Raw genomic sequence first — 18,692 nt, 5'->3', positions numbered from 1 at the left:
TATTTAAAGTAGGCTCTGAAAATTTAACCAATAGCAGACCCGGAAATCAAGATGTTGCCACTTTTTTTCTTTTGAGAACGAAGAATCCGTCAGTCGTATGTACCCAAATTTTTATCATTTTTGTGCTCCCATGAGGTTGGTGACTTGTGTTTTTCGTAGTGTATTTCCATAATTTTAAGAAACTACGCATCCCATTTATACATTAGCCTTGCACAAATTCAGTTAAATCGACAAATCTAACAGCGTCCTCCGCTTGCTCATTATTAAAACACCACCTTTCAACGACATCTTGACATCTTTATGAATTTTCATTGTTGCAGGTAAAGCTGACGTTTGCTTTATGCGTGACATACCAGATTCATTTTACATTATAAATCCTGTAGAAAGATAAAACCATGGTTAAAAAAAAGAGACAGTCTGAACCGGGAGACAATTGCGGGGAGTCGACAGAATCCTGCGACGAGGGACCAAAATGCCAGCATATAAAGAAGGCCGTAGATTTGACCAAACTGAGGAAGAAGTTAAAGGTGTCTGGTATAGCTACCGAGTGTTCGGAGTGCGTGAAGAACAAAGATGACGAAAATCCTGAAACCAAAGAGAACGCTATATACGAAATTCAACGGCCGAGTTTGTGGATATGCTTGCAGTGCGGGTCTCAGCTGTGCGGAAGATATAACAACGAGCATGCCCTGAAGCATCACAAGACCCCTCACTCCGATTACCACTGCATCGCTGTCGACACTTGTTCCTGGGATATCTTCTGTTACCTGTGCAACTCTTCCGTTTCTGTGACCCCGGTCGGATCGATGTGGAAACTCGAGGAGGCTGTCGAATTTGTCAAGGAACAAGCAAATAAAATGAACAATGTAGAAGGAAATAAAATAAAAATTCCCGAACCGCCTAAAATTATGGGGATATTGGATAAATATCCATTAGTGTTCACCCCCCACTTGTCGGATTCCTCCCCTGTGCAGCGTGTTCGAGGACTTACTAACCTTGGCAATACCTGCTTTTTCAACTCGGTGTTGCAATGTCTGGTCCAAACGCCTTACCTCACCTGGGTTCTAAAGGAAATGTCAGAACCTGGCGAGAAATTCCTCCTACCTGGCGGCAAATGCAAGATCTCTCTAAATGATGGAGAAGGGGATAAGGAGCAGGAACTAGACTTGCCTCCCATTTCGGGAGAACTCCAAAAATGGGGACCTTTGACTGAGACACTCGCCTCAACTCTTGAAAAATTGCAAGCTCCTGGTAAGTTGATATTTTTGTTCACATTTTTATTCACATTATCTTACATTTGTGGTATTTCTTAATTCTACGCCTTGATAGATTATTTTATACTGGATAACAAATTTTACCACAAAATATGTTTAATCTCAATCATATCTTCAATTCAAAATAACAGGTATGTACATACTTAGAATTATATCTAGTATTCTACTAAATGACAACACTTTATTGAAAATATTTGCCAAATATTTTTATTTAACATTCGTTTTAATAATGTCACATTTTTCACTATTACAATATTTTTTATCTATCACAATATTTTTTGTAAATCCAAATATAAATTAATTTTTTTATTACATTACAAAAATATTTTGTCCGCCACGGTGGTGTAATGGTTGCCGTGTTTAGCTGCCGTGCTGTAGGTCCCGGGTTTGATTCCCGGGGGGTATAAAAGATTAGTAATTTTACACTCTAATATTTATTTAATTTTACCCTGGACTAGTCCCTGAAGCGCAGGAGTGATCACCTTGCCTTCATGTAAGTAACGTTTGAGATAACACTGCATCAAAACGATAATACAGTGCTCTATGCACCATTGGGTGCGGATAAGGGATAGAACAAAAAACATAATCCCTGAATCACTTAAGTTTATTTGATTATATTATTGAATCCTCTGCAAATATTATATACTTCTTTCTCTAACCCTTAGGTGTCATTCTAATACATCATGATTACCGCGCAAAATAACGTCGCGATTATGCGATTGCGAAAATTGGGTGTCCTAATAGATAACTGCGCACGTTTGCGCGATGCCGTTCGTTCGTCCCCAACGATGCAATGCCATCATTGCGCAAATCTCAATAAAGACACCTATTCGACATCAATATGTTTAATCGCGCATTCGTACAAACTTAGTTTGTGTGAATAAATTATACTATCAAACATTCAATGCCAATTAGGACACTGTTGAGATCTGTATGTTTAATCGCGGATGGATTTGCATGAGTAAAATTCACAAAAATTTCCATTGCACTAGGACGTCACCTAATCCGCAACCAATGATGCAAAAGGCACTCCATTGTATCGCAGTGTTATCTCAATCATTAATTGCACAAAGGTAAGGCGATCAATCCTGCGCTTCTTCGCCAGTCCAAGGTAATGTTAAATAAATATGGTATTTATTTTTATTTGACCTACCTGGGAGTCCAACCCCGCGACCTCCAGCACGATAGCTACCGTACTTAGCTAAGCTTAAGGCAGAGAACTGGTTAAAACATTTAGCTACCATGTGTGAGATCCTTTAGGGCATTCGTCCACTACACGGAATTACACAGAATTTTACCGTCCGGCACGTCAGTTAGCGTTTCAAAACGACGATTGGCTTGGATTGGCTTGTGCTTTTGTCCATCTTTCTTCGGATCGGAGCTCTTGATCGGTGCGTGAACACAATGCGCGTAAATTCGATCACGCTAAACTGTTTTAGTCGCATTCATTTTTCAAAACCGGACTGCCGGACGGTAAAATTCCGGGTAGTGGACAAGCGCCCTTAGACTCATCCTTTAGATCCTTAAGACTCAGGAACTGAATGTTTGCAACGTAATATTCTTACTTTTGCAAGATTGGCGATTAAAATAACTTCTTCTTCTCTGCGTGTCATGTCAGGGCCCCCTGATGTTAACCATCACTCGAGAGTAATCATCCTTGTCTCGGGCAGCCCTAGACAGCGCCTCGAAGGTTCTCATCCCCGTACAATTTTGTACATTCCGAAGCCAGAAGATCTGTCTTCTGCTCACACCTCGTCGACCTTCTATTTTGCCTTTTACGAGTAGGTGCAATAGTCTGTACTTCTCTCCTCTTAGTACATGCCCCAGATAGGACACCTTCCAGACCTTAATATCAGTCAGCAATTGTCTCCCTGCTCCTACTCTTCGGAGCACATTTGCGTTCCTGATCATATCTGTCCATGGAATTCGTAGCATTCTACGATGTAGCCACATTTTGAATGCATGTAATCGGTTCATAGTGCTGATCTTCAGGGTCCATGATTCAAGTACTAATATAACATTATCACAAATCAACGCAGTGTCCTGTTCACTAATGGCAAATATTTTTTTTTTTTTTTATTAGTTTGACGAGTTATGTTTTTTTTTTCAGGTAAAGCTGCTGTTTTTAATCCAACAGATCTTTTCCGTGCTTTCACACAAAAGAATCAACAATTTGGTACTGGGGAACAACATGACAGTCATGAATTACTTCGGCATTTACTAGAGGCAGTCAGGTAATTTTATTTTTTAAATTTATCAATGAAGAAACTTGGAAAAAAACAAGGAAAACTTGGCATGATGGTATTCCAAATACTTGAAAGAGTGTTCAGTTGAGATGTCAGAATAATCGGCGGGTATGTCCGCCTCCGTAGTGTAATGGTCAGCACGCTCGGCTACCGTTCTTGAGGTCCCGGGTTCGATTCCCAGTGGGGGTCAACTAAATATAAGCGATATTTTCACTCTAATATTTATTCAATATTACCCTGGACTGGTATCTGAAGCGGAGGGCTGATCACCTTTCCTTCGTGCGTTAACGATCAAGATAAGACTGTGTTTGTATAATGCAGTGCCCTATGCACCGTTGGGGTGCGAATAAGGGTTTGAAATCGAATTGAATGAATGTATGAGGAGATGCATGAATGTGGAAGAGGCGAAGATTGTTTGCAAAGATAGAATGGTGTGGCGTTGTGGTTAGTTTTTTTGTTCTTCATTAAATTGGTTCTAAGCAACTCTGACATTGAATTGTAGTCATCCAGATCTTAACCCTTAGCACTCCTATGTCGAATGTGGTTCAACATTGTATTTATTACGCCAACTTCCGATGTCCACTTTGCCTACCTTGAAGTATGCCGAGTCCTTTTTCTTCTTAAAGATCCGAGTGTTCTGTTATCAGCCTCTTGTGATGAGGACTGACAGATGTCACACCATCGCCTTGGAGGTCTTCCAGATGGTCTTCTTTTGTCTGGGTTCTTTCGATTTATTTCGTCTATTTTCTCGCATTCTATTGAGATGGGCATTCCAGAATCGTCTTTGCTGTCTTCCCCATCTGACTATATCCTCTGTACTACATATATTCCGAATTTCTGTGTTCCTCATTCGGTCTCTTAATGTGTTTTTGGTTATGCACCTCAGTGTCCTCATTTCTGAGGTTCCTAGAAGAGATTTGGTTCTCACTCTGTCACGTCATATCAGAGTTGATATGTGTCGCCTACTTTCAAAATCCGCCAGATCCAATTTTATAAGATTTTAAAATATCGTAGTCGTACAGGAGAAAGTGACCAACTAACACAACGTAAAATGTTCAGGAGGGCCATTTAAGTCACTTTTGCTTGGCAAGAAAATAAACATCAATGCAGTTAGTCATTTTTAACAAGTCAATATATTATACTTACAAGTTCAAAATCGCTTTGGGATTTTTTCAGGGCAATATTAATCTAGTAAGATATGAAATAGTCAATGATCACGTTTTTGTAAAAAATATGCACTCGGTCACTTTCTCCTGTGTATGACTACGATATTTACTCTATCAGAATGCCAATTGTGGGTTTTATTGTTTAAAATATTTATATACTTCAAAACCCTGCTAAAAAAAAATACTTAAAAACAGTGTTGCGTTTCGAATTTGGCTATATTCATGGAACTTGCCTTCTGACCCATATCGGCCAATCAGAGAGCGGGGATAGGTCAAAAATTAAGATGACGTCATTATCGGTTTGTGTCTCGAGTTTTTATTTAAACTGAATAATTTTCTTAAAAAAATGTGAAAAATCTCTATTTCATAACATTTTATCTAAAGATAGACAAATCTTTTAAACATAAATGTTACCTGGAGAATTTTGCATTTTTTGTAAAATCGACTTACATGGATCTGGCGAATTTTGAAAGTAGGCGACACGTACATGGATTCTCAGCACTCTAATGGTTGATGGTGTTTCATTTAGTGCTGGAACTTGTTGGAACCTATCCCCGGGTCAAGGGTTTGTGCTATATGCTGAAGTTTAATTAGTTTTAATAATATTTCAGGGGTGAAGATTTACGACGATACCAGAGTGTGGTTCTTCAAAAGCTGAATTTAGACTCAAAAGAGAAGAGATCAGATTTGGATAAGGAGAAAAAACAGAAGGTTAAATTCTATGGTCAGCAGGCTTCCGACACAATGCTTAGACCTGAACAGGTTAGTTGTCAATTCTTACTTTATTTGTTTTCATTTTGACCACAATATTTTTACTGGCGGATTTTACCGTGAATCAGGATTTTATCGACATCTTTACAAAGATGAAAAAGTTATTGATGTGGGCTTTTGTTTTTTTTCTTAACTCCTTAAAAATACCATCTTTGTAATTTTTCCACCTCCATAGTTTAATGGTTAGCACATTTTACTACACTAATGTGTAAAGGCAACTAGCCGTAACTCAAGTTGCGGCTGTTTGGCGTAACACGGCTCAAAGCATTCTTATAACTGGCCTCTACCATATACAATCACAGATTTTACTATCTCTTTCCTTTACAGAGATATTCATTATCCAAACAACGCAAAATTGTATTAATTGGATACATGTTTTGGCAAAAAGCATCATTTGATGTTAATTATAAACTCGTTTATCTCAAAACTACTGTTTTTAACTTGCGGCTATTCACCAAAATATCGCGGCGCGAAATTGAAACAACGCAAAGTGAATTGCTATTTTCCATTGGAAATCATTTAAACATCAAAGATAGGTTACTGTATTATTCGTTCAGTCCTTAACCTTTTAACCGCGTTAACTTTGTTCCTGAGAGACGGCCCGTGCTCGGTGGTATTTCGCCGTTTTATAAATGATTACTTTTATCATGTATTTAGTTAAGGAACGATTTATTTTCCTAAACAAAAACGATTTATTTTCCTAAACAAAAACGTTCAATGGGATTCATTGTGCCTTTTTGGTTCTCTATAATACACTTGTGTCACACTATTCTTGAAATATATCGTAATATAAACAAATAAGATCGTAACATAAATAAATCAAAGCACTACCCACTGGCGATGTGTAGCGTCTAGAGTGAGACAGATATAGGGCATGATTATGGCGCAGACTAATTACCGACCTCAAGAAAAATCAGGGATCTGTTCTTTTATTTATCCTTGTGATGTTATAAATTATTAGTCAGATATTTCAACAGATGTCATAAGACTAAGGATTGACCTATTATTTTATCCAAAGTTCCACACCATGAAAAAATCGAAAAAATGAAAAAGTAAAACTTTGAAACAACGCAACGTGAAACGACGCAAAGTGAGGTCTGAGTGTACAATATTGTTATTGTTTGCCTTTTTTATTTTTAGTCAAATGTGTCAAATTTATTTACTATGCGACCCAATTTTAACGGTGCCAAATTTATTCTAGAATAATTTGCATAATTTAGATCTTTAGGATATTTTGGTTTGACAATGGAGGTGGGGAATGTGTTTCTTCCACTTTTTTTTCCTTGGTCTCATCATCCTCCAAGAGTGTTTAGCTTGTGTCTTCTTCTTCTTCTTCTTCTAATCGCATCCAATGGTGCATAGGGCACTGCATCACATTGATGTAGTGTTATCTTGATTGTTAGTTACATGAAGGCAAGGTGATCACTCCTGCGCTTCAGGGTAAAATATCAAATAAATATTTTAGTGTAAAATCAATAATATTTATTTTCATCTCCAAAAATAAATATTTTTGATTTTAAGGGGGGGGGGGTCACTGGGAATCGAACCCGGGACCTCCAGCACCGCAGCGAAACACTCTAACCATTACATCACGGAGGCAGATTATTTCATATTACCCTGGCTGATTACCTCTTTCTTAAATGAATTTTACAATCAAGACAACACTGCTTACATACAATGCAGTGCCCTATGCACCATTGTGCTCAGGTAGTTAAAACATTTTAAAATTTATTTATTTTATTTGTAATGAGAACCATTTGGGTTCTTACCATACACAAATATACTTCAATTTCATATTATTTCTGTGAGCCTAAGCAGCTTGTTATTAAAAATAGGTGTCAAACTGTGACAGACTGGGTTCGAACCCAGAAAGTCTAACTCAATTGTCCGCGAACTTACCACGGGACCACAACCCGCCACAATGTTTTATTGATTACCATCTATGTTGGCCAGAAATTGCTGTGTAGTCAACTTTAGTGAGGTCTTGTGTGATAATAATTGAAAGGTTATTTACAACATTTTGAGTGTGTCCAAATACTTGTTCACAAAATCTGGATTATCTCCAATTACAGGAGTTATTTTCATATTATTTTTAACATCTCATCAAAGATGAAGAAGAATATGGAAGTCTGGGTATTTACGGGGCTGACGACCGTCATAGGCTGGTTTAAGTGATCACTTTAACATTCACCAATTCTACCCATTATTGAATTATCTGGTCAAATTATAGGCTTAATAATAAAAATGAAAATGGTATTTTCTGGCGTTTCTCATGTGTGTGATTATAATCCAGGATTCGGATCTCACATACTAATATAAGAGTTTCTGCTTAGTAAAAAGCTTCTTTACATCTCACCAATAGATGTCTCTAGTGAAGTTCTAATATTCAAGAACAAGGTTTCTAAATTAATTCATATATATAGAACTTCCAAGAATTTGAGTAGTGTGGTTGTCAATAATGGGTAGAATTGGTGAATGTTACACGTGTGTAAAGTGATCACTTAAACCAGCCTATGACGGTCGTCAGCCCCGTAAATGCCCAGACTTCCATATTCTTCCTCATCTTTGATGAGATGTTAAAAATAAAATAATATGAAAGGTTATTTAATTGAAATAGTTCTCCATGACAGATTTTGTATCTGATACTAAGAATTGTGCGTTATTCTTTCCAATCAGACTATATCTTATCCTCTTTCAGTATATATCTCTTATCATTATTTATTACCGTACTGCGGTATACGCCTGATAATTAAAGCATTATTATTAATAATCGATTCAATTTTCATTTCAATTTGGTATCTAATTTTTTTAACTAACCATTCATCTTTTGCTTGATGTTTGTACTGCATTTTACATAATGATGAACCCTTATCCACACCCCAATGGTGCATAGGGCACTGCGTCATATAAACGCAGTGTTATCTTGATCGTTTAACACATGAAGGAAAGGTGATCAGCCCTCTGCTTCAGGTACCAGTCCAGGGTAATATTGAATAAATATGGCAGTGAAAAAATCACTTATATTTATTTTACCCCCCTTGGGAATCGAACCCGGGACCTCCAGAACGGTAGCCGAGCGTGCTGACCATTACACTACGGAGGCAGACAGTATAAAATATAGACAGAATAAAATATAGTAGATAATAAAATTAGTAGACTTAAAAATGAGTGTAATTTTTTTAACATTTAATATATAAAATAATATAGGTAAAGGGGAGAGAGAGGTAGTACCTTTGTTTCGGGATGACTGGACACTGGGCCTCATCTTCCCTAGGGTGAAAAGAGATATCAAGCTCTCTTGTCACCAAGACCGTCATGCGTGGTGAAGAGCCACATCCTACACGAGGTGCCCCTGTTTACGCTGAACATGATGGATCTAGACTAGGAAGTCGATAAACATCCCTGGTGGAGGGCAGCAGTACCCACCAGTATTGGCTGGAGGCTGAAGATGAATGACATCGGCAAGGCTCTCGACCAGATTACTACAGGCATGGTCAGGAGGACTTTAATGGCTTTAGTACTGCGATACGGAAGGCAACGGGAAACCACTGTATTATTCTCCCAAGAAAGTATTATGGAAATGTCATCACAATATGCAACAGGTATGTCACGCAATCCGACTGACGCTCGGCGCCACCGCGGGTCCGGGCTGCGGGGTGTGAAATTGGATACCGGCCATAATGGAGTGGAAAACCAGGCTTCGTATGGAAAATTTACTACTGGCCATACCGAGAACAATCCGCACTTATCATTGCGGAAGAACCTCAGAATAGCAACGTGGAATGTAAGAGGATTGTTGAAACCCGGAAAAACACAAATTGTGGAGAGGGAAATGAGCAGCCACGGAATAGACATACTAGGTATTTCCGAAACCCACTGGACCAATGAAGGCCACCATACAACACAGGATGGGAACACAATGTATTTCTCAGGAAAAGAAAAATTATCATTCTCAGGGGTAGCGATATTAATAGCACCACACCTAAACAAGTATGTGCTTAGCTACACTACTGTCAGTGACAGAATCATACATCTGAAAATGAACACTTCTCCCTGCAAACTTAACATTATACAGACCTATGCGCCCACATCTTCTGCGGATGAATCAGATGCTGATGAATTCTATGCAAAATTAGAGACTGTACTTCGTAGCATTCCTAATAAAGAAGTGACACTAGTTATTGGAGACTTCAATGCAAAAATTGGAAAAACATCAGACTCTGACCAACCGAGAGACATTGTCGGACACTATGGAATTGGCACACGCAATGATAGAGGCGAGAAACTACTGCATTTTTGCACAGAAACTGAACTGACTATTATGAACACGTGGTTCAAAAACCACATACGCAGACTATATACCTGGAAGTCACCTGGCGATAGATACAGGAATCAAATTGATTACATTATGATAAGTAAGAGATGGAGATCGACTGTTCGTAATGTGAAAACTTTCCCAGGAGCCGACTGCGGTTCTGACCATCAACTTCTTGTTGCTGAAATACAAATGAAGCTGAAAAATATAAAACGAAATGTGGCTAAAAAACGAACTACCCCTTCTGAAGACATCTTGAAGAAATTCCAAGTAAATTTCTCATCCATGATCCAGAGTTCTCACGATAATTCTAGTAATCCTGAAGACAAATGGTCACAGCTAAAGAATATCATAGCGTCAAGCATCAAAGAGTCTCAAGCCCCGAGGACAAATATGGAAACACGAGGTCAATGGATATCCGAAGAATCCTGGAAATTAATTGAAGAGAGGAAACAGCTTAAGAAATCGAGCACATCTACCCAGGAAGTAAGAGTCCAATACTCCGAACTGAACCGAAGAGTGCAAAGAAGTTGCAGAGCGGATAAAGAGCGATACATCAATTCGATTTGCGAGGATATTGAAAGTCACGCTAACACTAATCACACTCGCGACTTGTTCCAAAAAGTGAAAACACTCGCCAAGAAGTTCAAGCCTCGAACATGGACCATTGAGGACAGGCAGGGAAATACCATCGGTGAAATTGACAAAGTCATCAGAAGGTGGAGAGAGTATTGTGCGGATCTATACAAAGATGATAGTATGCAACCCCAGGCAGAATTCAATGATTTAAATCCAGATGAACCCCATATAATCCTCCAGGAAGTAGAGAATGCCATTAAAAAACTCAAATCCTACAAATCGCCTGGAAAGGACGGAATCCAAGCTGAGTTCCTAAAGAATATGACCGATGACGGCATTAAGAGGATGCACGATATATGTAATTCGGTATGGGAATCAGGAATATGGCCAACGGACTGGGTGGAATCTGTATTTATTCCAATACACAAGAAGGGTTCTACGCTAAAGTGTGAAAACTATCGAACTGTCTCACTCATCTCTCATGCCAGCAAAATATTGCTACACATATTAAAAGCAAGGCTAAAACACTACCTCGACTGGCAAATTTCAATTGAGCAAGCTGGATTCGTCAAAGGCAAGGGTACACGTGAGCAAATCTTGAACATAAGACAAATAATCGAGAAAAGTCGGGAGTTCAAGGTTCCGGTCGTACTTTGCTTTATTGATTATACAAAGGCTTTTGACTGCGTGAATTGGAATTGCCTGTGGAAGGTTTTGGAAGCAATGGGTGTACCGAGACAGTTGATAATTCTTATTCACAACTTATACGTACAAAATTTGGCATCGGTAAGAGTTGATAATTTCCTCTCAGAGTCATTTCAAGTACAAAAAGGCGTGAGACAAGGGTGTATACTGTCTCCTGATCTCTTCAATATATATGGAGAATATATAATGAGGAAAGTACTAGACGGGTGGGAAGGTGGCGTATCAGTAGGGGGCAAAAAGATCTCCAATATAAGGTTCGCAGACGACACAACGCTAATAGCCAACAATGAGGACGAAATGGCTGAACTCCTCCATAGAGTCGAAATAGAAAGCCAGCATTTAGGACTGCAAATAAACAAAAGTAAAACCAAGGTTCTTGTCATCGACCGATTCGGCACCCTGATAAGGAACAATTCTTTAAGGGATTATGAAGAAGTCGACGACTTTATCTATTTAGGTGCACTCATTTCTAAAGATGGAGGCTGTGAAGCAGAAATCCGGAGAAGAATTGGAATGGCAAAATCAGCGATGTCTAGTCTGGCGAAGATATGGAAAAATCGGTCCATACTGAGGAAAACGAAAACCCGTCTAGTGAAATCTCTTGTATTCTCCATTGCGCTGTATGGAGTGGAAACATGGACACTGAGGAAAAAGGAAAGACATATGCTGGATGTGTTTGAAATGTGGTGCTGGAGGAGGATGCTGCGCATTCCTTGGACTGCAAGACGCACAAACGTCTCCATTCTCCGCGAACTGTCAGTGACAGAAAGACTCTCCACGACTTGCAGGAAAAGGATTCTGTCCTACTTTGGGCATATCGCCAGAAAGAACGAGAAGAGTCTTGAAAAACTGGTAGTAACAGGTACAGTTGAAGGCAAGCGGGCAAGAGGACGGTCTCCAACAAGATGGACAGACCAAATAAAGGAATTAACCGGATCCTCGCTAAACGCTGCCATCAAGTTGGCCCAGAACCGGGAAGAATGGAGAGGACTTGTGCACCAAGTGCCTGACATTCCAAAAGACCACGACGCTCAGCATTGAGCAAGAAGATGAAGAAGATTATGTACTGTAGAACGGGGCTACTTGAACTTAGATGTGTTACTTGAGCCCAGTACGAAACAATGATTTAAATCTGTATTTGGTCTACAATAATGAATGTATTGTGACAATAAGTGTCACCTGTCAGGGAAACAATGAATCATGTCGATACATTCATTATTGTAGACCAAATGCAGATATATATTTTTTTGTACTGGGCTCAAGTAACACATCACACGCAAGCAGCAACCAACCGGTGGAAATGGAAAGAAGGGGAAGAGGCCTATATCCAGCGGTGGAGGTCAGAGGGCTCATACAGAAGAAGAAGAAGATTAGAGTGAAAATATCACTTATATTATAATTTACTTTGTTTTAAAAAAAAAAAAATTGTACAACGAACTCCCTCTCTAAACACAAGTATCTACTTATTAGAGAGGTAGAAACGTTATATTGAAATGTAAATGTAAAAAAAAAAAAAAAACAATTGACCCCCTCCCCCTGGGAATCGAACCCGGGACCTCCCGTACGGTAGCCGAGCGTGCTGACCATTACACTACGGAGGCGGATCCTCCCTATCATTTTGAAGACATATCAACTAAACATGCTATAAATCCTTGTATATATAGGCAAGGAGAATTTTCTAAGGCGACTAATTTTATTTTATTTTATTTATTTACGGCTCACAAACAATTAAAAACATATTACAATAAACGAAATATAGTGCAATACAAATACTTTTGATGTTTTTCATCAATTAGATGGGAACACAACAAGCTTACAGAAACGATAAAGGTGCAGGTTAAACACATATCGCTCACTCCTTTCAAGAACGTCATAAATCAAAAATCGTGAATTTTGAGTTGTGCATGTTTTCGGAATGCCCAGAAAATGTACTATATACCAGCAAAAGTGGTATATTTTAAACTTAATATTTACCCGCTACAGGGCAGAAAATGTTGTTTTTGCATTTTGAAGAAAAGGTATTGTTTAATGATTTTTTTAAATATACTAAATATTTTTCAAATGGAGAAAAAACCTTCGGGTTTTACCTAAAAAGATCTGTTGCACAGTAAAAAGTTCAATAAGTGGCTTGATGTTTATTTTTAATACATTGTGATTTATTTTTAAACTTTAAAAACGTTCTCCTGAAAAATCAAGTTTTTTGATTTATGACGTTCTTGAAAGGAGTGAGCGATATATAAAGAATATAAATTTGGTTGTAGAAAAAGGGTAATAACAATTAAAAGTAAAAGTAATTGAAGCATTGTGTACATCGTGCAGGTGTTCCGCGGCTTCCTGGTGTCCACGCTGGAGTGCCAGGACTGCCAGCACTCCTCCAACCGCAGCGAGTACTTCCTGGACCTGTCCCTGCCCGTCACGGCCGAGAAGCCGCAGCCCCCCGCCGTCACGCGCAGGAAGGGCCCCGCCCCGGGTAACGCTCCTGCTCTTACTACCTTACTACTCTTTCTAACATGAAATACGTAATTCATGTTACAACAATTTGTATCTCATGTTACATCAATTCGTGTTTCATATCACATTAATTCGTATTTCATGTTACATCAGTTTATATTTCATATTACATTCAATTGTATATTATGTTACATCTCCTTCAACTGCACCGAATGGTGCACAGGGCATTAAATCGCATTGAAGCAGTGCTTTCTTAGTTGTCAATTTATGCTTCGCCAAAATAGGCCGATTAGCAATCTTTAGGGTTCAAAGGGTTAAGCTCATCTCCCTTATCCACACCCCAGTAGTGCATAGGGCACTGCATCATATAAACGCAGTGTTATCTTGATTAATGTTAACGCATGAAGGAAAGGTGATCAGCCCTCCACTTCAGGTACCAGTCGAGGGTTATATTGAATAAATATTAGAGTGAAAAATCACTTTTATTTATTTGACCTTACTCTTCACCTTACTGCAAATCTAAACTTTACTTTTAGAATTAGTGTCGGACTGTGGTCCCGTGGCTAGTGCCGCAGACTCTTGAGCTAGGTTTCGAACCCACTCTACCACAATTTGATACCTATTTTTAATAATGAGCCGCTTAGGTTCACTAAACTAGTATGAAATTGAAGTATTTTTGTAAATAACAAAAACACAAATATTATATAAAATAAAGTTATTATTCCATTTTTCAGAAGAACAAATCAACTGCCTCGGCGCGCCGGATGAAAACAAACCTTCCAAGCACCAACTCAAAAAAGAAAGACAAGTTGCTAGAAAATTGCGTAAAAGTAAAAAAGGTATTTTTTTTTAATATATTCACTGTATACATTTTCAACAGATTCGACGCATCTTTTCTTGAATTTTTACAAAATAGATGTTTAATAATGGCGAAATGGTGAATTTTACAAAAAAAAATCATATTATGTATATGTTAAATCATTTAACCCTCTCATACATTTGATTTAATCATTTAACAAAAAAAACTTTTGATTAAATAGAAATCCTTATCGTTGTGAGAGTCGCATATTTCTATGCTACTTATCTACTTTTTAAGTGCGGCATTATATTGTATTGTCACATTGTGACAAAATCATCAATATGTTCAATAGTGGCTAATCCAATTATTAATGATTTCACCACAACCCAATGTCCTTAACCTATAAAACTTTTATTACCAATAAATTCTAGTTTTTTGCTGTTGTCAGGAAAATGACACACTCTTTTTATTTGCAGGAAGTAACAATTGGTCTGTTTCTGAAAAACAAAATGAATCTTCTCCATCGCTGGACGGCGGAGAGAGCAAACCCGATAACAAGAGTTCCTCCGAACAGTCGGATGCCGACGTGGAAGATAATTTGGAAGAGAATCCTAAAATCAGGAATAACGCCGACAATCCACCGCAACGCGACACCGCCGCCGCCTTCGCGTGCCAGATGGAGTCCGGATACAACTCCGATAAACTCATCAGTTCTGACTCCATCCGGGCGAGTCCCGTCGATTTAGATAAAGAAAAAAGCGATCTTTCCCCGGAGAGATTGGATAAAGACAAGGACGACGCTCTACCCGTCACATACCTGTCGGCCAAGGCCATCGCGCTGGACTACCGCCCGCTCAGCTCCGTGGACAGCCCCGTGTACTCCAACCCCGACTCCGGCGTGGCCAGCCCCGAGACCGCCAAGCACACCCTCTCCGAGTCACCCCTCACCAGCAAGGAGCTCGGCAGCCCCACTTCTCTCTCCAGCGAAATCATCAACTCCATAGACATGTCCAGCCCCCGACAGACTAACAATTCCCCCGTCAACCAATCGGATCGCCCCGTTTCCCTGAATTCTCTCGCAGAGTCGGAAAACCGAGAAACTTTGGTCCTGCCGTACGAAATCGAGTCCGATATGGATCACTTGCATCTGGATTATTTCAACAAGTTGACCAACACCAAACTCCAAACACCCAACTTGACACTCAACATGGAGAGCACCTTGGACCCGTCCGAGTTCAGACTGACGAGTAAAGACCTCAACTCGCCCAAGCTGCCTACCCAGTTTATGAATCGCATCCCGACGGTGTCCCCCCGCTACCAGTGCGACGACGGGGAGTACAGCATCCAATCCTGCCTCAACCAGTTCACCACTTCCGAACTCCTAGCAGGCAACAACAAAGTAGGCTGCGAAGCTTGCACCAAGAGAGCCAACACCGGTAAAACTGTGTACACCAACGCGACTAAACGATTCCTCATCTCCAGTCCGCCGGCTGTGCTCATACTTCACTTAAAGAGGTTCCAATTCGGCCCGCGATGCGTCTTCCGCAAGATGGCCAAACACGTCAACTTTTCCACCATTTTAGACTTGGCCCCGTTCTGCTCCGAGAAAGTCAGGAGCCTTCCCAACGTGTCTCCCGACCAGGACAAGCTGCTGTACTCTCTGTACGGAGTGGTGGAGCACTCGGGCGGGATGCACGGGGGACATTACGTGGCCTACGTCAAGGTCAGGCCCCAAGTGAAGCCGGGGGACAAGCGCTTCTCTTTCCTGCCCAAAGGGGGCAACGTGACCAGGGAGGAAGCCGACAACACGGCGCCCGAAGTGCTCAACGGGACCAACGGCACTAATGACGATACGGATAGTTCCATGTCAGGATACGAATCCGAAGAAAAGGCTTCCGGAGTGTCGGACGCAGAGCCTCCCCCCGGGGAGTGGTTCTATATCTCCGACAGTAGAGTCCAGGAGAGTTCGGAAGAAAAAGTTCTAAAAGCCCAAGCGTATTTACTCTTCTACGAGAGGATTATGTGAAGACCTGTGGATTGAATTTTGGCATCACGTAAATACTTAAATATCAACTCCAGCATGTATCATAATTCTTCCTATTACAGTCAAAGCTCAATGTATTTCTATATTCTTATCCCTCTAATGATAATTCTATACCATACTATCTTCAATTTGAATCAATTTGACTACTCGCAATTCAAAATATGATTTCATCAAAAATTCTAAATTAAATTATGAGAATATAAGATGAAGAAAATAACAGATTATTTTATTTAAAGAATTGTTTTTATTTTATTTAATCGATTACAATTTCCGGTTTCATTCAAGGCTTTTGTATTATTTTTTGCTTTTACAAGGCTTTTGTCATTAAAATTAGATAACCTTGGAAATATTCCCTCGCGTAAAGATAATACATGGAAAATGAATGATTTTTTTTTTAATATTTATTTTTTAAATTTGAAATTTAAAATATTTTTAGTCCATTCAATTTAGAATTAGCGAGCTATTACTGTACATATTTTTGTATTTTATCATTTTTGCCATATCTTTAAATTCCACCTTACTGCCCACTAAACATCAGGAGGCAAGAATAAATAAAAGTATATTAAACAATTAATTTAATTGTGCTTTTAGCGACTGTTGGTTGTTAACATTAATTTTAGAATGATTTTTGTTGTTATTTTAATACGTATTTCGTTATAAATTATGTATTTAACTTACCACAAAATATGAATGAGCAAATAGATGCTCTGCATTATAATGCCCATATACAGTGAAACCTCTATCTATCGTTCCTCAAATAATCGTTTTCCCGGATGTGTCGTTCATTTCTTCTACCCGGAATCATTTCACAAAAAATAGATCGCATCGATCGTTTCTCTATCACCTTTTACCGCATTCATCGTTTTAATTATGCTGCATATTTGATATATTTTATTTATTGTTTCGGCATCAACTTTGTGGTAAGACATGTTACAATGATTAAAGAAAACACTTGTTTTTTACCACTTGAGTTTTATTATAGACTACATGTTTCAGAAGTTAAACTTCCATCATTCAGGTCTGTATAGTAACTAAAATATAAAATATAAAATTGTTCTATAAATAAGGAGAGGGGAAAGTAAGAGGAAGGGGTTAGTCAAGGGGCGGAGTTTGAAAACAAAAGAAAAATGGAAAGCAAAGGTGAAGAATTTTGAAACAATATATTATTTAATAAATTATTATTAGAATTTAGGTTTTTTTGGATTTCTAAATTTTCAAGATAATTCATAATTTGGCCTTTATATGGAACAAGGTGTAATAATTTTAATTTATGAGAGTGAAATGAGTGATTAGTATAATTAATTTTATATTTTAGTTATTATACAGACCCGAATGATGGAAATTTAACTTCTGAAACATGTAGTCTATAATAAAACTCAAGTGGTAAAAAACAAGTGTTTTCTTTAATCATTTATATATTTTATCTGTGTTTTTTTACATTCTACTACATTTGACGTATGGGATAGAAATTATCGAAAGCCTTTGTGACGCAAGGTTGACGGATACAGTAGAAGAGGTCGATATTGATGAAGAGGAGCCGCTGCCTGTATCTTCATTTCAGCATGCACACTCTTTGAAAGATTTAAAACATTCTACTTCGCACATTCAATAACTGATGCCGAAAAAAATATCATTTGCAAAGCCAAAAATATACTGTTAACTAACGGAAATAAAACAGTAAAATAACAAATGTCCGATCACAGAATATTTACAACGCAACAATTTTTTCTTTGGTTCTCTTCAGCTCTGTATTTTTTTTACATAAATACATTTATTTACTTCTAAAACTTGTATTCTTCATAGAATTTTAATCTACCAATAGTTATGTAGATTGGGAGGACGATATCTTTACTCAATCGTATCTCCTTGTGTGCTCTTAATCCCCCATTCATTGTTTTCCCGCATTCATAGTTTATTTCAATAGGTCTATTGAAAAACGACAGATAGAGGTCTCACTGTATATATATTTTTTCTTATACCTTATACGTGTTTTTGTAAAACTCGAGATGATATTGAATTTGATATATACTCTTGATAAATTACTGTACAGCTGTATTATAAATTTTGAGTTGCATTCTCTCCGTCTACGTCTTATGGTGAGTTTCTGTGGATATGTATTTACATTATGTAGAATAACTAATTATGTATCGATTGTCTCCTCTGCTGATTTTCTACATCCTCACAAAGAAAAATATAATTCCTATAGCTTTGAAAGTATATTTTTATTTCGCTATTGTTATGTCCAACATATATTTGAAATGAAATTATCTTAATTGAGTTAATACTATTTTGCGAGATATAGTGGAACTTGGTTATAACATCATTGACCATCAGGGACCGAT

The 18,692-nt window shown here is 38.4% G+C and overlaps 1 protein-coding gene across 3 annotated transcripts; it reads left to right on the top strand.

The window, feature by feature from the left end:
- The first annotated feature begins 32 nt into the window (after window positions 1–32).
- Window positions 33–17,472, top strand: LOC148311060 (ubiquitin carboxyl-terminal hydrolase 16/45-like). Of its 3 annotated transcripts, none has more exons than XM_088257324.1 (7): window positions 33–95; window positions 321–1,251; window positions 3,385–3,508; window positions 5,298–5,448; window positions 13,376–13,526; window positions 14,242–14,346; window positions 14,783–17,472. In XM_088257324.1, the coding sequence occupies exons 2-7, from the start codon at window positions 396–398 to the stop codon at window positions 16,330–16,332; spliced, it is 2,937 nt and encodes a 978-aa protein (XP_088113450.1). In that variant the 5' UTR covers window positions 33–95; window positions 321–395; the 3' UTR covers window positions 16,333–17,472. The 3 variants fall into 3 exon arrangements, with proteins under 3 accessions (XP_088113450.1, XP_088113449.1, XP_088113448.1); XM_088257323.1 differs by having other exon boundaries at window positions 74–135; XM_088257322.1 differs by having other exon boundaries at window positions 74–1,251.
- Window positions 17,473–18,692: the final 1,220 nt, after the last annotated feature.

Source organism: Brachycentrus maculatus, unplaced genomic scaffold (genome assembly GCF_059751285.1).
Source record: "Brachycentrus maculatus isolate JH-2025_06_01 unplaced genomic scaffold, ASM5975128v1 h1tg000078l, whole genome shotgun sequence".
Lineage (NCBI taxonomy): Eukaryota > Metazoa > Arthropoda > Insecta > Trichoptera > Brachycentridae > Brachycentrus > Brachycentrus maculatus.
The sequence above is the reverse complement of the archived record's forward strand: the minus strand, read 5'-3'. Positions and strand labels throughout refer to the sequence as shown.

Coding starts and splice junctions, on each gene's coding strand:
- LOC148311060 (XM_088257324.1), top strand. CDS start 396: ATGGTTAAAAAAAAGAGACAGTCTGAACCGGGAGACAATTGCGGGGAG. Junction 5,449..13,375: donor CAATGCTTAGACCTGAACAG/GTTAGTTGTCAA, acceptor TACATCGTGCAG/GTGTTCCGCGGCTTCCTGGT. Junction 14,347..14,782: donor ATTGCGTAAAAGTAAAAAAG/GTATTTTTTTTT, acceptor TTTTATTTGCAG/GAAGTAACAATTGGTCTGTT.